This window comes from Epinephelus lanceolatus, chromosome 15 (genome assembly GCF_041903045.1).
Source record: "Epinephelus lanceolatus isolate andai-2023 chromosome 15, ASM4190304v1, whole genome shotgun sequence".
NCBI lineage: Eukaryota > Metazoa > Chordata > Actinopteri > Perciformes > Serranidae > Epinephelus > Epinephelus lanceolatus.
The window spans coordinates 15,618,867-15,641,901 of NC_135748.1; the positions used below are offsets into that span (position 1 = coordinate 15,618,867).

Genomic DNA, 23,035 nt, shown 5'->3' on the forward strand with positions numbered 1-23,035 from the left:
GATAATTGCTCCCAAGCAGGTATTTCTTCATCTTACTTGGGCTGGGAAACAAGAGTTAATAGGTTTCTGCCTGAGGCCCGGAGCTCTTCCAGGCTGAGCCTTAAAGCCTTTATATCAAATCGCTGCTGGGCATGTGGTAAATGCTAGCAGTCCACATTGCCGGCGAACTTGTTTTAAGCACTCGGACTGTCCTTGCCAAATTGTCTGGACCTTTTTGCGGAAGGAGCATGCAAATGTGGAAGGTAGAGCAAAAGCAAATGAGGCTTAACTGGAGCACTTCAATTTGAAGGCCTCTAAATTCATCAGTTTTTCAGCCACCTCGGGGGATGAGGGAAAGCATTGGATATCAGGGAAGGATAAAAGGAGGGAGTAATGATTTCTCCTGCCCATGTCTACAACAAAGTCCACTGTTGACTTTTATTTCAAATTGAATGCCAAATTCAGTGGTCTCTATTTTTTCCCTTGCAGCTATTTGAACAAGATGGACAGTTAAGAAGCTTTGGAAATTTTGTTGCTTAGTTAAATCAGATTTGGGCCCCAGTGGGTTCTTAAAATCCTTGAAAGTTTGTCAACGTGAGGGAACAAATTAAGGCCTTAAAAGATTTTGAAAATTGACATAAATAGACATAGTTCATTGGAAGAGCTTGAAATTATATATTAGGTGTAAGAATAGAAAGTAATTGAAGATGATATGTTCAGGGGTCCAAGCAGTGACTGGAGCTGGAGCCCTATTGTTTTTGTTCTCATTCTCTTTCTTTCTTTCTTTTCCTTTTTCGTTGTCTTCTTCTTCTCCATTAAAAATATTAAGCAAAAACTGCAAGACAAAAACTCACTAAAATTAGCAGAAGGATTGGAAATTCCACCCACAGGCACAATAAAATACACTCAGTGAATTCAAGGTGGTGCTGTGACAATAAACTTTTAGTTCCAGCAAACATCTAAAAAAACCGGCTTGGCTTAGAGCAGAAAATCTTTCACTGTATTAATCTCTCAATTCATCTGCATCTTTGCTTCAGTGGTCCTCTGCTCTAAAAGTGTCAAATTTCTTTTCTAAATTTTCTGTAAATCATATTTGCACGAACTTGTCCCAGACCATTGTTCCAATTCTCCCGAAACTTTGGCAGGATCATCTAATAGATCCAAAGTATTTCAGGAAATTTCCACACATCGCACCATTTTGAATTTATACATTTTTAAACATTTGTCTTTAAGTTCAGTTTTACATAAATACTAATTTTACATAAATCAAAAATGGCAAAAGCAATTGTAACCAACCTTACTGCTCGTGCAGATGCTTTGTCAGTGCTTCGCTAACCGGCCTGGGCTATTCTGCCACTAGAGGGTGCCACAAATGCGAAAAGTTTCTATCTCACAATCATAATCAGCTACAGGGATTGATACAACATTCAGTTTGTACCATCTGGGGTCATGACTTAGTTGAAAACACATTATTTGATCAATTTACATTGTGCCCCTAAAGTTCTTTGTGCGCTCCTTACTTTTTCAACTTAGGAGCACATGTGCTCCTTGGGAAAAAAGTTAGCGTCAAGCCCTGGCCAAAATGTCGAACTATCCCTTTAAGACTGAAAAAAAACAAAAACTACCCCAGTTCTGCACATGTCTTATTATTGCCTCATGTTGTGGGAAGATGTGTAAGAGGACATGTCTTTCCGGTGGCACAGTGAGTCAGTCATCTGCTCTGGGGATACAGAGGTTCAAGGTTTGAATCTCCAGGTTGGCAATTACTAGACTTCCTGAGCACATTTCTTTAACAGTACACCAGCAACCAACAGGTCAATGTGTGATTTTTTTTCAGGATTGTATCCCCAACAGTTAAAGTATTGTGAATATTGTTAGTTTTATGACTTCCTTCTCTCTGCCCTCTGCTTTTAAAGCAGGTTTGGCCTCCTGGCCTTGGAGCCACTGGGTGAGGTTGAAGAGTTGTCAGGAAAGTACCTGCTCCTGGGTAGATTTCCCGTTTCTGCCCATCTGTTGTTAAGTCTTGTGGTTTAGAAGTTGATGTGCAATATGTTGTGCTACTTTATTAACTTATGATTCATCCTGCTAAAATCTACTGTGATCAAAAACAAACAAACTGATGAGCTGATGTGTTTGACAGTTGAGAGGTAAGGTGATGGTTTTATGATGCAAAGGTTAGGAGTTCAAATCCTGCCTCTGCCATCCTGCAGGTGGTCTGAATCTTTTGACACTTTTCTACATAGTAGGACTGTTTTTTTATATAAATTAATAGACATGGGATGCTTTCCAGATCTTGAACGAAATAAAATTCAATATGAATGTAGTCAGGTGAAAAATGTTTTCACAGAAGGTCATAAGCCACATAAAATATTACTACAAGTAGATTTATATATGTTAAAAGAGCATCAACATATAGTGATGCCCACCATGAATCATTTTAAGGAACATTGCTTTTTGTCAGTTAAAAAAGACACAAGCATTCAAATGCTTTCAATGTGCTTGGACCCCAATAAATGCAGCTTGAGGCATTAATTTTACTTTATGTTAGTAAATAGGCTACGTTCTGCTGTCTGCATGTGTGTGTCTGGCGGTTGCATCATTGTTTCACGCGCCACCTGCCACCACCTACACAGCACAATTGAGAAGTGTTCGCACATTCAAGCCTCCCTCTCTCTTTTTAATTGTTGACTGTGAGCTTCTGTAAATCCTGTTTGTTGTCATTCTAAAATACTCGGTGTTCTAACAGTAATTAACCTTGATCTGTGGCTCAAACTCTTTGAGCGAAGTGGGCCAGAAAAATCCTTTTTAAAAAGTCCTTGAATTGGATGTTTGAGAAGGAGTTGTAACCCTCCACTTTGCCCACACAAGCATTCACAATTAGTTATCCAGTAAGTCGTTAGATATAAAGTAGTTATGACACACATCAGTGTTGATTCAGACTGAATTAGAGACCCAGATTCAATTATATTATTTATTTGATTTTGTTTATCCAGTTTCCTTCCTCTGTCTGATTCAAGTACCAACATAAAATTGCATATACACAACTAATGGCAAAAGGCTGTTTGAGTGCAGCAGCTGACGTACACAGGGTGACATGTGTGTCCCAGTTAAGAAAGTACTCTCTAATCTGACCCTTGGGATGCTGGTTTTACTATTATCCAGAGGCAAGCATGCAGCCTGGTAATGGAAACCAACTAAAAAAGGAAAGAAAAGAAATCTATCAACCCTGAGTTTAAAAAAAAAAAAAAAAAAAGATGTTCAGATTTATCTCTACAACCGTACCTTGTGCAGCGAGGGCACCTTACAACCTCTACAGCGACAAACAAAATAAAAAATGACATCTGCCTGAGAATGATTTTTGAAAAATCGACGATTCTGCAAGATTTTTGCTTTGTGTTTCTTAGCCTCCCCTCATCAACACTACTTTTTTTAAACAGGCGTATTAAAAATGAATTTTTCCTCCTTTCAAGTTGAGATGCTCTGTGCTTCCCCGCCACACACACACAACTTTCAGCCTCTGATGAACTTCCTGCTTGAATGAGCGCAATAAGTTTGAAAGTGAAATGGGACTTCATATCAAAGCCAGGAAAAAACTGTGCTTTGATTTTTCACCCGCCACCCCCTTTTTTTTTGTGCAAGGGATGTCATTGACTGCTCTTTTCAAAGCAGCTTTATTTGATGCATTTTCATCAAGTGATATTCTCAGCCATTGCCTCAAAACTGTTTGAAATCACAGCCCGTCACTCATCTGGATTCTTTACATACTGTAACAACACCTTATGTTCATGAGATTATAACTGCTGATCATTTTCAAGCTTCCTCGCTACTTCTGATCTGCGTTTAGCAACATCCATAAGTGTCTCACCCAATGTTTTTCTATGTTTCTTATAATGCACCCTTTCTGTGGCTTTGCTCTGTGTGTACTCTAAAGTTCTTTGTCTTTCTCTCTCCCTCAGGTCAGTTCCTTTGGGTGAACGGTTCAGCCTTTGGCGGCCCCTGGGTGCTTAGTCCTTGGCTGTGGGGGGGCCAGGGTCCCTGTAGCCTGGACATGGCTGTGTTCCTCCACCCCAAGCAAAGTGGACAATACACCACGTGGCTCATAGAACGGGACAAAGCACCACTTGCTCTCTTCTCCTCCGACACACTGCCACACATCACAGGGTAAGCATTTACTTTATGCATGGACAGTACAGTAGAAGACTGAACTTGAACTTGCACTGGGAAAAAACTGATTTGAAGTGAACCAAGTGAATAAGCAACCACGAAGTAGATGTCCCTATCCATTCATGCCTGACGGTCATAACTATCTTCTTGTAACGTTTCGCTTAGCACCTAGCTTTGTTTATGGGATCTCTAAGCATCATACTCAGGTTCACTAAGTTGAGGTCCTGTATATGTGCACACTTGAGCACCAGCCAAGAGCTTTATCGTGAATGCTCTGTTTCCAGACCTGTGTAACTGTGTTCCATTAGAGGCAGAGATAGAGAACATTCAGCAGGATCAAATGACGGCACCCTCATTGAAAGCCTTTTTATATGGAGATTGTGTAAGAGAGTGAGGGAACTGGCCGGGTTAGAAGGGAAGAGAGATTGTTTAAACCAAGGCTGGGTAACAATTCGTTCATTTCTGTAACCCTCATGTGTTACTAATCCTTCATTAACGTCAGGTCTGTGAGCTTCTCAGTGTAGCTTTTCATTGGAGGCTTTGCAGAGATCGGTGTCTCACATTGAGAGAGCAGCAGGGTGACAGAGGCCAGGGCAATACTTTGTTTAAAAGTTTCTGCTCTGAATACTTAATTGTGTGGTCACATCCATGTGTGGCCTTTGTTTATTAGCATGGCTGTACTTTGATTTCTATGTGTAGGAAGCGAGACTACAAAGAGCAGTTCTCAGCACGCCGCTGTGGACATGTTTCATGCTACTTGTGTGTCTAATATCTTAAGGGCGTGGGAATCATATGAATGTCATGCTTTATACACCTCTCGTCTCTCTGTTGCTGTGTGTGTGTGGGAGTGAATGTGCACTAACGTCTGTGAGCGTCTGTGTATGTGTGTTTATGCCGGTAGTGTGTCGTCTTAAGGGAGCATAGCAGGGACTCGCTCATTACATGTGTGAGGAATTAGACAGTGCGTTTGTGAGCTCTCATTTGTAGTCAGAGGCTGCCATCCACCCACGCCATCTCCACCATTCGGAGACTCGCTCAGACAAACTCCCTGCATTCCTACTCCGACGGAGAATGCTCATATCATAAAAAGAGGGGGCAATAACAAAAGCGAGAAGCACCACCTGCGACCATTGGGAGAATCAGTCCGCTTACTAATCGCCAACCCTTGCCCTTGCCTTTGAATTTTAATCCTGTTTCTTGACATGTTTGCCCATTTCAGTAGTCAGGACATTTAGCACAGGGTTAGCCAAGAGCGAAAAACAAAACATCCGTGTACACAGTGGTCATTTAACAAGGTCCTCTTTACTCCAAGATAGATAAAAGCTTGTGAGGCTTCATTTCATTCATTTGTAGTTAAACTGGTTGAAGCAGACAGCAGCCATGTCCAAATAAAACAAAAATATCCGTATCACAATTATGTTCCCACTGGAGTTGGACTAGCATGCACTATTTGGAAGCTGCCCACACAGTCCTGCAGAAGCTAACCATTCATTATCTCTACTGATTCTTCCTAACGGTGGCATTGTTAATGGGAAAAAATGGATAAATAAATTAGGGATGATGCGGTAAATACTGTTCCAACAACTTAAACCACTTTGTGTTTGTTTCTCTTGTTCGAATTTTTCAATCAAGAAATGTCTGATTAAGTACCCGAGCTCCAGCTCCACTCCAGCCATCAGCCACAGAGGGAGCGCTTGCTTTGAAACCCCTGAAAGCCGCTCCGTTGTGTCAGTGTTGCGTCACATCTGATGGAATTGTCCGTGCACAAAAAAATCTTTGTGAGCCAATTCTCAATGGCTAATGCTTCATCCTCTGCAAGTGCTTTGAAAAGTAGAAAATGGTGTTCCTTCTCTGTGGTGTATTGAAAGAGGGTGAATTGAAAGTTAAAAGACCTAGACAGTTTTTTGGAGTGAGAAAAATATTTTAGACAGGTCAAGGACCAAAACTGTGCCAGAGACTTGTGAATATAAACCAGATGCTTCGGCTCTGCTCTTCTTTTCAAACCAGGACATCAAACACGCAGTCTACTGAAGAATGCCACATTGTGGGAATACCAGTGGTGCTCTGGTTTGGTCCATTAAACACATTAATCATTCATTCATTTGAACCCTGAACTGGTTTTAACCATATTTCAAATGTCACTGATTAAAGTTCCAGCATAGTGAGGAGAATCTTCTTCACCACCTCTATGCAAGTAGAATATAAGTGCTAGCCTTTTATTACGCCTTCCCTCAAACCCCTGCCTCAGATTTCATCATACAGTGTGTAACTATACCTGAGGGAAGCATATTTAGGACCTCTGAACAGAGGCAGCGAAGGACTTGACTCATCAAACAGTGTCAGCTCTCACAGTGAATGTCAGCATCCCCAAGTGTCTCAGTCAGCAGTGAAATAAAGACAGGGGAAGAGGAGGGGAGGGCTGCAAGATGCGTTTATGTATGGTGTATTATGTGTGCTATCTATCTGTGTGCTGTATGTGGCTTTGGTAAATTACTAGGGAGGCCTTGTATTGTGAGCGAGGTGGCTGAAGCAGTCACAGGTAATGCATAGTACTATTGCTGTATCTCATTACAGGACTCGCCAAAGTTTTTATAAGATTTCCTCACACCCCATCCATTACACATACATCCACATGCACACACTGGATAATGTGCACTGCATATACTGTATGCATTCATTTACTTTACATTAAAACTGAATGCACCAAATGGCCTCAGTTGCAAAGTGCATTAATGTAATGCTCAGTGCAATAAGTGTAGATATCAGAGCTACCCGGTGTGACAAAATGCAGTCATGCGTTAGTGTGGAATGTGTTGGATGTCATTTAAAGCGAGGCATTAGAGCAGTATCATCTTAAAACTTATCCATAGCGTGTGTAATGCGGGGGAAGGAAGCCTCCAAGGTGGGAAGTGTTCGTGAAAAATTTTGATATACAGCAGCAGCATTACGACGAGTGATTTATAATGTAATATCAACTGCACTGCATATTCTCTCCTACACAAGCCTGCACATTGAAGGGGACCTACTATGGTGTTCCTTATTTTCTGGCATTTATTTAATGTTGCTGTGTCAGATGTTTATATTAAATGTGGCCAAAGGTTCAAATAATGAGGTAAAAGTAATCCCTGTGAGGAAGAACCTCAGGCTTCAGACCGTTTCCAGTGCGTTCCCTAGTTTCAAGACAAGCTGAGGTCAGCATGTGACATATTTCTTCATCTGCACCAGGCATGTTACTGCAAGTGTTTTCATTAATTAGCCTGTACTGCTATGTGCTACATGCTAACATCAGGGAAACATCTGTGTGTTCCAGTACCTATACTATCATGCTATTTAGTATGCCAGGAAAAGATTTAGAATGTACTAATACATAGTATGTCAAATGCAGTATGCCAGAAATACCAGGATGTTCTACTACACCCGGTCAGATTTTGTGGTATGCCAGCATGCTTTTCTTGCTATCCTGCCCCACAATACTCTGCACAGCGAAAGATATGTCAGTACATTCACTGTGTATGCAGATATTACGTATTGCAAAAGAACAACATCAGAGCCGTCCAGGTTGACTTCCACCTCTAGTGAGCTCTGTGAAACGGCATTTTGTTTCACTTCCATGGTAATGAATGTATGAGTAAGAGGGTGTAGTGTTATGAGGAAGAAGTATGTCCTGATTGTATGCATACTGCATGTAACAGTACGTACTTTTTAAGGGCAGCTGCGGTACCTACTTAAAGTAAAAAGTATGCGATTCGGAACACACCCCATGTAATCTTGGTTGCTGTTGTTGTTAATTTCTCCTTGATTTTGGATCAGATGCCTATTGGAGCATGTTTAGTTGTAAAGATTTTAATTTAGAAGTGCCACTAGACTTCATTAAAATCAGTCCCCAGCTGTAAGTACATTGCTACATGTAGCTACATGCTAACTTCAGGGAGACATGTTACCTTGGTTGCAGCTGTTGTTACTTTCTCACCAATTTCCAATCATATTCTTGCTGGAACATGTCTGGTTCAGAAGCTTTACTGGTGATTTCTCATAGTAGAAAGTGCTGCTGTACTCTATTACAGTCATTCCCCAGCTTTGAACATTAAAACAGCATAATAGGTCCCCTTTAAACTAGTGCAGTTGTGGTGTATGAGACAAAGAATTACTGGAGCATCACTAAAGCATAAAAGGAGATAAACTGAACATGATTTGCTGGATGTTAAAGTATGCATTATAAAAGCCAGTCGTTGTTTACTACACAATATAAATACATGAACCAAAATAAGGCTTAATAATAGATAAAATCTGTATGCACATGGAAAATTACAAGACTTCATTGTTAGCGTCACGGTAATGATGAAAGTTGTCCCACACAATGGAGACAGTTGGCTGGAGACAAAAGCACAGCGGCATTTTTATTTCTAATTGAACCAGCTGTAATCCCTGTAAGTAAAAAGGATTATTCTTGCCACCAACCTAATTATTCAATTTACAGACCCATAAATGAAATAAAAAGCGGCCTCAACACTGACATCATATGCTCCTGTGTATTCACAGCAGATACACTTAGCAAGTTGAATAATTGCCAACTACTGCATTACTTTGCTTGTAAATTGGAAAAAAAGAAATCAATATGAACTGTGTTTGAGGCAGGTTAGAATGAAGAAGGATGCTTTTAATTCTTACGAAGTTGCATGTCCAAGACCTGTTTGTTATGGTATAATTAAATACATGGCCATGATTACAATCACTGTATGGTAACATGTGCTGTGGTGCTTCCATAGGTGCAAACCAGTCATGTCTGATTATTCAATTAGGAATGTGTATCCTTTCAATCCAAAATTACCTTTTGATGCTTCCGTAATAAAAACAACCTGTATTGTCGTCCAAGAGCTGCTCTCTGAAGTATGCTCAGGTTGCATCTGTTAATGGTCGCAGTGGGCAGTGGGGGCGGAGTCCTTTCATTCTGAGTTTGTTGGATTCAACATGCTTTTGAAGTGACATGAACCCCTCAAATAACTTAGTTTCCAGTTGAAGCGATTTTCCTCACACGCTATAGGCATTCGTATTGGGTTTGATATTAGCCTGCTTACACCCAGAAGCTTCAAACCAAATAACACATGGAAATAATTAGGTATTACCTTTGCTGTTAACTCACTCTAGTTGAACGCTACTTTGGGTTAAGTGCTACTGGAATCATGGATTACCACAGGATCATCTAATTTAGGTGTAATGCTGCTTTTTATGCAATGATCTAAGTGCCACTTCATATTTTCTCAGTGCCATTAGTTTTTCTGACACCACACAGTAAAATTTTTCTATGAAACAAAAGTACATCCACCCCACAGAGAGTCTCATACAGTCATGTTTCGTGGGTCCTTCAATCAGTGAAGCTGAGCTAGAGCGATGGGTCACCTCGGGACCCTCTCATTGGCAAAAGCGATGCGTTCATCCCTGGCAGGCCTTTACAAATCCTCCACTCCTACACTTAGTGCTCGCCAGTGCTGACCTCCGGCTCCCGCCCTATGGTCACCACGGAACCGGGGCTGATGGCACCCTTATAGCTCTGGATCTGGGAGTGCTGCCAGCAGGAGGGCTGCAATTGCAGGAGATTATTTGGAGAAAAGACAAAGGCAGTTTAGAATTCAGATTTTCTGCTTTTTTTGCCAGTGGCGTTGTACATAACGTCTCAAGGACAGAGAAGGAGCCATTATGTGCCATATGGCATGTGGTATGCTGGCAGACGTACCACTGCGACCCAGTGCTTCACAGGTTTTTATTTCAACCACAACTATGAGGCTGCTGCAGAGGATTTTTCTCAGCAAAAGTTCTTTTGGCTGTATATTTCAATTTATCAGAAAGCATATACAGTAATCCATTTGACCTACACATAAGTTGTGTCCAAATTGCATGCTAACATACTGCACACTACAAACTCAATCAGTATGTACAGCAGTATGGTAATTAAGTATGCCAGCAAACTGTTCACAGTGAAATATGAACAATATATCTTCTCTGCATCACATGACTATACTAATCATGATGTTAGCGGTGTGACCTACCATTGAATAAAAATTGAAAGTGAAAACAATGAAAATTTTTATCACAGCTCAATCAACATAACCACTCAAAACTCTCTGTCAGAGGAAGAAAAAAGATTCTCAAACTTGAGATGTCATCAGGTATAAAGTCTGGAGCTGCTCCGCATACAATGAATTGGAGCCTGATTTTGTGGACCCACAGAATGTTGGTTTTATTTTTTTGTATCCTAATGAGCTTTATTCTGTTGTAGTGTTCTCAGTGCTGAAAAAGAAATGTACCCATATACTCAGAACATTCCCCTGGGTGCTCTCAGTGTCATCTGTAATATCTTTTCCAATTTATTGTCTATGGAGCAACTCCAGACTTTATACCCTATCACAAATTTGAGTTTTAGAACCTTGCTTTCTGTATTTGGGAGAGTTGTTCATGTTTACTAATATTTTTGGACTGTTAAAGACCATAGGGATAAGATGTATGAATTTTGAAAATGGGCATAGTTCCCTTTAAGATTACTGAAAATTAGATATTGGATTCAAATTTAATTATGCCATTTGTACTATGCAGTGAAGTAAATGTAACACCAGTGTTTGGCATTGTTGTTTTGTTTTATTTTTCTAGATTGGTTTGCAGAGTAGTGCTGTGCTTACTAATTTTAATCTTAGGCAACGCTGATTAACATTGACTATTTGATTTAAGGGGAATCACACTCTTCCACTGTGTTAATATGTTGTTATGTTAACTGAACATTACATTAAAAAGAGTTAAAGATCAGTGTGTTCTCTTTAAATGAGTATTTATTACTAATTAGTGTTTAGTCATGTGATCTGTAAATAAATAGAACACTATGATGGTTTTCATCGTAGCCAAAGCAAAGAAAAGCGGAGATGTTGCGCCTGCTGTGTGATTGCTCAGGCACAGTGGCTGAGAGGGAATCTAAGGGGATACATTTTTACTTCTTGACATATTCTCTGTCTCGTCTTCCTCCGTCTCCCCAGTAGCCTTCTTTGCTATTTTGCCATTTCAAATGTAAATGAGACTTGTTATACCATCGGCCACCACTGCCACACCACTGCTCCCGCTGCCTTTTATACCAGCTTCCAGAGAAAGGAGGCGGTAGCATTATTTTCGTTGACTAATACATTCTTCCTCTCTAAGCCTGCTATTTTCTGCACATTAGTCAACATTCCGTGATAAAACATGACAGGCAAATTGACACAGGAAAGAGTATCAGCCATGACTACAGGGCGAAATTAAAAAGGAACATAAAAGAAACCTTGTTATCATGTGAAGTACATTAGACATGATACACATTTTACATTAATATCTGATTCTGCTGCATAGTTTCTACCTATTTATCTCACTGGGCTCTCCTCTGACACAGACACACACGCACACACAATTTTCTCAAGAAAATATTATGGCGTCTCTGTAGTGTTATGGTGGCAGCTCCCAATGGAACTTCAGAAAACCCTTCAGAAATTAAACATCCTATCCACAGATGAGTTATATCTTGTCATCCTCAGCTTGCATACTCCACAATCCTCTCCCTCTCATGCACACTCTCTTTATCTTTTCCCCTTCTTCTCCACAGACAGGTTACATAAGGATATGGTTTTATATTCCCACCCTTCCCCCTGTGTTCATAGGCCTTCCGTCTCATCTAAGAATCTCTAATCATATTTCCCCCAAGTTGCATTGTACGTTCCTGAAAGCTGAAGTTTTATACAAAAGTAGAGGAAGGTGAAATCTGGGAAGAGCAACAGTGGCCTAGTTTTTATGACGAGACTGAATTTTCACCCATGGCACCCATAGGAAAATTCAAGCCCAGACATTAAAAGCTTTGCACCTTAATCACAGAAAGCCTTTCGCTGTGATGCAGATTTTACACCAAAGCAAATGCTGAGATAGAGATACTGTTGCTGCTCCCTCCTGTTTGCCCTCTTCACCCATGGTGTCATGTCTCTCAGATATGTACAGTAAAAGGCACAGAGTGTTACCTCGCCCAGAAGAATTTGCAGTTGCTCAGACAGAAATATGTCAAGTATATAATAAAAAATGCAGAAAATAAAGATCAATAAATCATTAATTTTGAGATACTGCTGCAATTATTGTAAATAAAGCCACTGGCAAAACACTGGAGAGCTCTGAATTTTACATTGGGTGCACTTTGCCAGAAATGCACTGTCGAAACAATTTTAAGTACAACACATAAAAGGATGCTGTTCCTCCACTGCAAAAAGGATTGACTTCAACAATGGTAGAGACTGCAGTGTGACAATGGTGGCCCATCTCTTTAAGGGGTCTTAGTTAAACATAAAACGCCAGGACAAGAGCTTTGACCACTAACCATGACATTTTTATTCCCGTTTTAATATGTAGAAGGATTTCCTCTGAGATTCTTATGTGTCTTTTTATGTGTTTTCCCATCCCACAGTAGGATAGTTGTAAGGTTTTTATAGCTTAATGTAGTGACCTGGAGTTTGGCTAAGTCAGACAACATTTATTACCCTCTATAAAAATCAATACAGGCAAGAGATAGGCAGCCATGTGTCATGGAGAGCTGAGAGAACTAATCAGTGAAATCAGCTGGTGTGCATTTGTTTGGAATAAATACCTGCAGACTACAATGAAAAGTGTATACATGGCTACGCACACGATTTCACACTCCGTCCTTCTTGCCTGCTCATTGTCCTTTGTCATTTGCAAACAATGCTCATCTCCTCTTATGCCTCTGAATGTGCTGTCACAGAAAAAATCTCAATAATGATAAAAACATAATAGTGTATTGTGTCTTTGTTTGTTAAATATTGACATCCTCTGTAACCTTAAGAATTGCAAGATTTCCATCTTTTTTGCTGGAAGGCTGTTATTTCCATCATCATAGTAATGGCTAATAACTCCAGCATGATGAAAAGCCAGTTTCATTCTTCTTTTATATGAGAGTGTACTGCATGTCCTTTTGGAAAAATCAAATCAAATGGTTGAAGTTAAAATTTTAACCTTAAATTTCTCATATTGCTGCCAAACAGTATTAGAAGGTAACACAACTAAGAGTGTACAGTTGCTCTCGGCTCTGTGAGGCTACGATGCTCATTGTAAAGAAAACCAAAGAGATAGTGTTAGATAAGTAAACCCAAGTATTGGACCAATTTACATTTTGACCTGAGGGTGACACTTAATGATTACTCAGGGGTACGCAAAAAAAGTTGATAAAGAGCATGAAAGTCTGCACCAAATTGCATGGTGATTTTATGTCAGTATATTTAATTTCAAACCACAAACTTCCACCTCACAATGGTCCTGGAGGAAAAAGCTGGGGATCACCAAAGTCAGTGGGATTCATCCTTCTATGGGTAACGTGAATGTCTATACCAAAGTTTCATGGTAGGCCATCTAATGATTGTCTAGACCTGTGATCAAAAACAAACATGTCAGCATTATGATGGCATAGGAGGAATAGTCAGAGGATCTCAAAAGTCATCAGTGTACACCCTCTGGGGAACACACATGCCTGTAGTACACAAAAATGTAAAGGCAGTCAATCCAAAAACTGTTTAGACCTTTTACCAAAAAAGTCAGCATTATGATAGTGTATAAAGAAAAGTCAGAGGATTTCAAACATTGTCCTCTGGGAAACATGAATAACTACAGTATACCAAAATGTAAAGGCAGTTCAGTGTCAACATCATGATGGTGTAGGAGGAAAAATCAGATCTTCACAAAAATCATCAGGATTCATCCTCTGGGGAACACACCTGTACAGAATTCTTCAACAATCCATCCAGTATTTCTTGTGATATTTCAGTCTGGACCAGAGCAATGGTCTGAATAACAAATGTTGCCTTCCCTAAAGCCACGCCGCTAGCATAGCCAAAAACAATATTTGTTTCCTGTGGAAAGAAATAGCTTGATTTATTGCTAAAGCAGCTCCTGTGAAATGGAAGCTACTATTTCATTCAAAGACCATATTTTAGTAACTACCTGACAATCTGCCCTGTAGCCTGTGGACTGGAGACATTAGAGACTTGGGTCAATATTCTAGTATACAATGTAAATTTAACATGTTGACACCCCTTTGACACTGACTAAATGTCCAGCATTTTAAAGGCAGTTTGCTTTGGAAATATTGAATTGTTTATCTGTAGCTTCTAGGCATCAGACCAGACAGCCATTAAGTGTCAAGTGTCAAACTGAAGTGGAAATACCAAGCTCAATTCAGGCGTTGTGGTTATGTTACCAATCTTTTTGAAATCATTTGGGTACCATCATGCAGTCAGATAAATCTGTGCATTCATCCAAATGTAAAATGTCGAAATTATAAAGGCAATGTTAGGTTACATAGTGTGTAAAAATGTCCCTGGTAGCTTCTACTGGATACATTTACAACTGTGACAGTTAAAATATACCAGTGATGGTTGGCCAACTACTAACTAACAAGCACACTAGACATTGCAGACATGCATCTGTGAATGGATGCTCATTTTCTCTCAGATCACAGAGGCGAACCATGTCTGTTCTTGTGATGCAGCTTTAGGTCCCAGACGATTGGAGATTTGAGGCCAAATGCTTGTATTAGGGCCAATTTAAACCAGAGCTTTGTAAGTAGCTCAATAAGTTTGACCTGGTCAGAGAGGCAGGGTGACCCAGTCTTTGAGCCATCACAGACAGACACCCAGAGATTTAAAACGCCGTTTGACTTTCCCGTCACATCATCTGCAGCAGTCCATAGATAGGATTTATGAAGACAAGAGATCAAATATTTCTCAGATGATGAAAGCAGGATGTAGTGTGTTAATTGGACTTTATTATTTGTGCATTTAAGTTTCTTCGCCGTTTTGTTTTCTTTGACGCCAGACATGAATGCACACAGAAATATTGCCTCAAGCTAGTTTTCTTTGTTGAGCCCCCATTTGGGAACAATTCAGAGAAAAATATGGTCATGTTTTATCTGTGTTTTTCTGTGAGAAAGATTAGTTTTGATCTCTATCCAATTTGGATGAAGGTTGTTTTTTTGTGTGTGACCTGTCTGTGACACATTTAATGTGCACAAATCTATTGGAAACATGGCCAGTTCATTGTGACCTGTATGGGAATCTCAGTTTCCTGACAGTCATGTCTGTGCACAGAATAGACTTGAGTATGTGTAAGCAGGCCACGCCAAGGTTCAGTCCCCTGTTTAATTGGGTGTCTATATCTGCTGTATGTAACTTGTAAAACTCAATAGATAAAAGAGTGCTCACTTAAGTAATTAGCTGACTAATATGAAGAGCTGTGACACATGTATCCTAGTAACATCAATAATACCTGGCCTTTACACTTTAAGGACCTCTACATGACTACTCATCTGTGGAGGGGTTTGGAGATTGAAATCAGTTTTCTTTTAAATCAGCTAGTTGAACAAAGATGAGTTGGTTGAGGACATCAGTTAGTCAGTTATGTAGACTATTATTCATTATTCATCATTCATTATATACACAACATGGAGTGCATACAAAGGACAGACAATCAGCTGAGATAAATCTGTATGCCTTGGAGCACAGCAGTGAAAACCAGCCTTCATTCCCACATGCACCACACTGTGAAACACACTGGTTTTGGCTGGCAGCCAGAGAACAGATGTCCTGTGCAGTAGCCTGAACACGAGTGAGGCACCTTTAGCCTGAAACTCCGCATTTTACATACAGTGAGGGGGTGAATGAAAAGGGAGCTTTCACTCCTCTCGTTGTCCCTTCCCCTGACACCTCTAAAATTGGTTGTGCTGCTTCAGGATGGGCGGTTTGATACTCATAAATGCACAGGCCATTACAGTTCAGAGGACAGTGCAGAGGGGGGTTGGGGGTTGATGATCCAGGTTTTTGTTTTGCAATTCAGAAAAAGGCTTTTTCTGCGGCCGTCTGCAGGGAGTCTGATCCCCAGGTTTGTTGGACCATCCAGATGTATAATCACCTCCAATCAGGCCATCTTCCAGTCAGCATTACCATCTGGTAGAATGGCACTTTGGTTATTGAGGTGCCTCAGAGGTTCACTACAGGGGAGATGAGAGGTCGCTTTTTGAAAACCTTGAAAACCTGCAGTTCCCAAGAGAAAGAGGCTTTCCAGGACAATCAGGTCATCCTTCCAATCTATTGATATTAAAGTCACTATAATAACGGTGTGCATTTTGTCAGATAGTGTTGGTGCTGATCTGTATTGCTTACAATATAGCTCATGAAGGTTTGTCTTAATTGTTCAGTGTCTTGTAAAAAAATAGAATTGATTTGCTGTTTCTTATAAGATTTCCCAACCAGTCGTAGATCAAAGTTCATTCACATCAATTTGGTAGTTTCATCTTGTTTTATGCTGCAACATTTTTCCCAATTAGCAAAAAATCTCTCTGTTGAACCTGCAACTTCCACCACAGTTAACAACAGAAAGCCTGGACTTCAGTCATTTTAAGTTTGTGAAAAAATCAAAACTTTTATGATGTTTTTTCTTGACTTTTCCTAGACCTACTGCACAAACAAATCTGCAAAACGGTCAAAATCTTGTAAGAATAAAAAGCAGCTTTAACTTTAATTATCCTCCCCAGCTCGTTGGCTCACCTAAGAAGCACACTCTCCTGCAAAGGAAGTGTCAGTGAACATGAGATTTCCATGGAAACCTTCTGCTCAAAGAGATTAATATTTTTGGGTAAAATTGCTCTAGTTGTTGTTGATCTCCCACGACCAGACTAAATGCACAGCTGTCACAACTCACAGTTTAGGGATATTTCCATTGATATTCTCACACCAGCTCATATCTGGAAGAGAAACAGATGGTCGTTATGGCCCCTTCTTCCTGAGGGTTACTTCCCCACAAGTAGTTGCCACTTGAGTTGCACTCACACATATGTTCATTATCTCCAAGCACTCAATTGCTCCTCCACTACATGGCCTCTGGCATCCATGCTACTCGCTCCTCTCTGGCAGCTGCAAAAGCACATGTGCATATAATGACTTCCACTTTTAGACTTAACATCAACTAAAAAAAATCTATGTACATGTGTTAAGCTATAATGAGCAATATGTAAGATTTGGCCAGAATATAAGTTTGAATTATTAAAAAAAGGGAACAGAATGTAAAGAATGAATCATTTTAAAGTTATATCAAGCATCTATGTATTGTGTTGCAGAGATATCTATAGCATGCTAACCATTTAGCCCATGCCTGTCCTGTCTTGTAATACCACATGTACCTCACAAGTTAATTTCAAGTCACTCTAGCGACCAGTCTGCCCTCATTTCAACAAGAGAGGACAAAGTTCAGTAATTGTTATTCATTGTTTTGAGATACCTGCGATCTCTCCCAACATAAAATTCAGCTATCTTTTTATGTTCTTGACTACCTCTTCCGGAAATGGAAAAACTTTCATTAGTCTCACTTTGCTTGCTCAGTGCAGTGTGTATGTGGTCGACCAAACAGTGTCTACAGAAAGTGAAACAAAGTTCACAGTTGCTGCCCATGTCGACACACCGGGTGCAGCCAAGCCAAGCCAGTAGCTTTAAGCTAGCCAGCAGACTTACCAGCCTTGTTTGGTCAAGGTACGTGCTCATGATCTAGGCAAGACCAGGAATGTGTCCCAGTTTAGACAATCTGAGGTCCGAAATCCATGATACTGTTGTGGTTAGGACAGCCACTAGCTAGCTAGGCTAAGCTAACTTGCTGGCTTACCATTCATCACACTTTCAAGTCTGTGATCTTAAATCGTTATCTCAATCCAGGTGTTGGTTGAAGGCAAAATATGTCCAGATAATCGGAGATCTAAAACCCCCCAAAAAGTTTGTTTTTGGGTAAACACTGTCAAAAAGCCAAGAGACACACAAAGCACAGACAGCCAATAAGAACGCAAAGCATAGCGGCAAGGCCAGAGGCATTGTAACATCTGAAATTGTACCAATCAGAAATGCGACAGGACCATGAAACTCATTGTGTACGTGATCTGTGATGATCCCTCTCTGCCTACAAACGAACAAACTGATGTCTCAAAATTGATATAATTAATTATACAGTTTAATTTGAACTGGGATTAATTGTTCAATGGATTTTAAATTGTTTTAACCATATCTATATTCTTGGAAGTTTATTGTTGTCCTTGATATTTATATGAAGGTATTAAGTGTATGGTTACAATTGCCCTCATTTGCTGTTACTGTCGTCCCTGCACCTTGGAGCAGATGTAACATCTCACCTCTAGTGTTGCCATAAATATTTTGACTCTGACACTGCTTGTAACAACAATTGATGACCCTTTAACATGCAGAACACATACAAGTTATCTACAAAAAAATCGTATTCAGATGGTTTCAGAGGTTTTTGTGTAATGACATGAAAACAAAAAAATGTTACAATTGCCCCTGTCTCCCCTGCTGTTAGTGAAAAACATTCCAGATGGTTTTGATGTGGCTTTTCTCTTGCTATCATGGTCTTGCAAAATCTGAGCTCAGCAAGCAATAGCGTGACCTATAGGCCACGAATGTGAGATTATAAGACACCAGTGTTTTGAGTTTCAGCAGTTTGGAATACTTTGCATATTCTTGCCCCTCTGTTCATTCGTAGATGGTGTAGTACATCCCCATGTTTGTTTGTACATCACACCTTTAATAATTAGTTGCAAGTTGACTGTGAGTTTTCATAGGATGAAAATGGAAACTATTTTTGAGGGAGTGCCAGCACGGCAAGCATACACAAGAGGATGATTGCAAGGATCTGAGACTCCAGTGTGTCTTTGTGGAGGCGGGTCAAAGGGGCCTCAAGGTTCATGTGTAAAAGAGAGCATGCTCAGTCTGCTAATGTTGCAGCAGTAGCTTGCTGGACTAGGTGTTGAACTCTTGTAGCTGTTGTTGCTCTCTAAGGTACTGGACCTCTGCTGCTGCCGAGTGGCGGGGTTCCTGAGGTACGTGCTTGGTCCTTGCCAAGATGATGAAGGAAACAGAGCCCACATTCTGAACTCTTAAAATGCATTAGGGGGTTATGACTTAGCTGTGGAGACTGTGTGCGTAGGCTGGGCATTAGCCGGATCTACACAGATATCTCAGCAAGCTTTCTGCTTGTCAGAGATGAGTAGCAATTTCCAATGCTCTAATGCTCCACTCAGACAGCTCGGTATAAAAGACCTGTGAACAAAACAGCTCCATATTCTGATTCTGGCTAATATCCCAAATGTGTCATGCAGCCAGATATAACACCAGTAGCTCACTTGAGAAAATGGAGCACCACAAGTTGAAAAACAAACAGTTTTGAAATGAAATTTGAAATTTAAGTAGAAATTTCAGGAAGGTATGAAGGTAAGAAAACTGAGATACCACCCAAGCCTACTGATATACATTGGTTTCTTATTTTGCAGTTAATATTACATGGACTACATATTGCATGGATTAATACCTGCAGCAGTTAACATTTTGAGTTCACAATCTTTTAATGTGTTTTGTATTTATATATGTTAGGTGATTCATCATTCTTCAAATGGCTGGTTGTCCTTTTTCTTAAAAAGACAAGTATACAGTTTTACTTTGAAGCAGTTTATTGATGTAAGGAACAAAACATTCATTGGGAGCAAGTTTAAGGGATCGTAGGTACCCATAGAACCCGTTTTCATTCAGATATCTTGACGTGAGAATTCAAGGGACCCCTTTGAACAAAATGGTCGTGGCAGTTGTTCTCTCGACAAAATTTAGCCTAACTTTGGAGCATTCTCGAGCCCCCTTCCTAACAAGCCATGCCAACATGGTTGGCACCGATTGATACCTTAAACTGTGTAGTTCCACAGGATACCACTATCTTGCTGTGTAGCTAAAATTAAGCATGCCACAGCTTATTAAAGACAGTAATGTTAGCCTCAAATTATTTTTGCCAGTGTTGGCCAGTGGGGACCACAAAGATTTAATCAAAGAATTAAAGACACTGATCCAGTGTATGCTTTATTTGTTTTATTTATCATGACTATCCAACACATACATGACAATGACAAGATTGTATATAATGAAAAAGTCACTTTGCATTATTTATTTCATTCTCGGCAAAGGGCTTTTGTAAAAGATTTTCCCTTACTGCTGCCTTACATTAAAGAAGCAACAGACAGCATTTTTGCCTATATATATCATTATGAAAATAATGTGGGTAGCACAGGGTAGTATACACAGTAAAATCAGACTATCAGCGTTTACATAGGTTACATAATGGCTTTGCAATCTTTGCAATAAGCTTCTGCCAAAGGGGACGAATTTTCGCGGAAAAAATCTGCTTTACAGCAGGAAATGCGTCATGTATTGCCAAACTGGTCGGTCAGGCAATCAGGGACTGGAGCTGGTCCTTATGAGGAACTGGCCAGGGCATGAGAGAGTTGAGTCAGGAGCACAATGGCAGACGGACAAAGTTTGGAGATAAGTGAAAAACGGCCTCCCAAAAGAAAACGAGCTCCTCTGTCTGAGGAGGTGAGGATGCACAAAAAGGAGAGTGATAAAAGAAGAGGACAAACAAGAGTAAACCTCAGTCAGGCGTTCAAGAGATGGAGGGAGCTCCGTGACCGAAGAGGCTTCAAAACCGATGTCCAGCTAGCTTTCTTTCTAATGGATCAGTAAATAACACGGCTAAATGTTAGCTAGCCGAGAGAGGACTGTACTGTACTGGCTGCTAGTTCATTCCTAGCTGGCCAGCATCACAAATCACCGCAACGAGGGACCAGGTAACGAGTGTTGGTCGGCTGACATTCTCATTGCCATTCTAAGGCAGCCCTCGGACAGTGATTACCCCCACCCCGCTGTCGCCGCCACCGCAGCTACTGGGCACCCAGCCTCTCCGCCCGGGAGAAGTGGAGTAAAATCCTCTCCTCCGCTCCTGTTTGTCTGGTGAATGCCTCTCCTCTGTCAATACACTCTGCCAGCAGTTTAGTAATAGTGATGCCAGCTGTAACATTTGAATCTTTTAGTAGTAAGCCATGTTCTAAACTGTTGAAAAATAACTCTCGACAGGGAAATGGAACCCCGACGCGCAGCAGAGTTATTTTTCAACAGTCACCGGCTTACTATACATTATCCCTTACGTGTCTACTGTTGTTTGTACTGATACTGTGGATATTGGTATAATTTACTGTGAGTTGTTTGTACTGGTACTGTGCATTCTGGTATAATTATTTGCATTACTATTTGTTTTTTCTTCAGATAAATCTGATAATTGTTGCTCGGTCTCTTCACTCATTTATTTAGTAGAGTGTCCACACACCCTCTCATTCTACATATACATAGAGGTATACTGGTGGCTTTACAGCCTACATTTTATTGATTATCTCTGATCCCCACGGTCAGTTTGGTCTTTGCGACAGTGCGAGAAACACTGCTGACGCTAGGTGGCGCCATAAAAAAAAACAAATCCTATCTGTTGCCTCTTTAAGTATGCCTGCTTGATATTAAAGCCTTGGTTTTTACACAGATGCCACATCTGTTTTTTTTTTTTGGTAGTACAGAGTTTGGTTTTCATCCTTGATGAAAGTAATTCTGTAGTTTTGCAAATCTGTGCACACTAGCCCAGTTTCCCTCCAACTGACTTTGAACAAAGTGACGGGATCAAAGAGTGATCTAATCTGATATTCCAGCACCTCAGGTTATTACAGTAGATGCAAGCGATATAGACACCAGCCACCCTAGTGCGAGGGTGTCATTCATTTCTGCAGCAGATTAGATTGGATCAAAGCCATAAGTGTCAACTAATTATTCTTTGAGCATGAAGTACCTCTTCTTTTGGCATGTTGATGAAATGCCCCAGTTAGTGGGTAAATGGAATCACACAGTCTTAAATAGAAAGAGAATAGATTTGGTTACATTCATTGACAGTCATACTAATTCATAATAGATGACATTATGTGGAGACAGGCTGTAGAAGGGATGACGGGTTGTACTGTAAATCCAATATATTGCTTTATTATTCTTAATACAGGATTCTCTTTCATGCATAGCTTAGGAAATAACCTGACCTTAAAGTTAGTTTCTCTGAAGACGTGATACATAGTTTTAAGTGTCAAAGTGATAGGAATCAGCCTCACACAGCCTCAATTACATGGTGGTAAATTTGGTTTGTGGTGATCAAAGCGTAAAAAATTGTGTAACAGCAACTGGTCTTCTCAAACAGTGTCCCAGTTACTCCAGAGACCTCGCTTTGGACAGATTTTATGAAGAACTACGGTGGTCGTGCTTTGTTGAACAAAAAAAGGGGAGCATCTCTGCTGAAAATGATGCCACCAGACAACAGAAATCCTGTTTCTCTCGCTGCCTCTTAAGCCATGTAGACAAAATGACGCACTGTACAAACATACAAGGGAAGAAATGTGGCGGGGGCATAAACTCGAGCAGTACATCCTGTTTAAATATTTCACAGGCACAAATTCTGAAAGGGGACTTGTGATTATGAAACATGGTTTCAGAGCTGCTGGTGTTCACGAAATCAAAGCAAAGTTCAGACAACTCATCCTTGCGGAGGCTTTGCGACTTTAATGAGCTTTTTCTCTGAAGCCCAAATAAACCAGCAGTCAGTCTTCGTTTTTGGGGGGTTATTGTCCATAATGCACAGTGAATCAAAGAAGCCTGTACTGTAGGATGTATGAACACTGTAGTGAAACACCTTGCTATTTTGTCCTCATGTCTCAGTGGTGTTAAAAAGTATTAATGTATAGGACAGTGCCTCTATATATGATGTACTGTAATAAGGATAATGTCTCTCTGTGGTTTAACACTTTAAATTGCTTAATTTTTTCTACCACCATGGTCAGGGATAAAACGAGGATGCAATTACTGCCGGCGTCTAACTTCCAATAAATAATTCCCTTAACAGTAGATAATGAATCCATGTTTAATTAGAGAAA

At 40.3% G+C, this 23,035-nt stretch overlaps 1 protein-coding gene across 2 annotated transcripts in view; it reads left to right on the forward strand.

Moving 5' to 3' along the window:
* Positions 1-23,035, forward strand: part of alk (ALK receptor tyrosine kinase) — a 477,599-nt gene that overhangs the window by 292,395 nt on the left and 162,169 nt on the right. For both annotated transcript variants that reach the window (XM_033643119.2, XM_033643120.2), the window contains exon 4: positions 3,936-4,140. In XM_033643119.2, the coding sequence (XP_033499010.2) occupies positions 3,936-4,140 (205 nt within the window). The remainder of the gene's footprint in view (positions 1-3,935; positions 4,141-23,035) is intronic.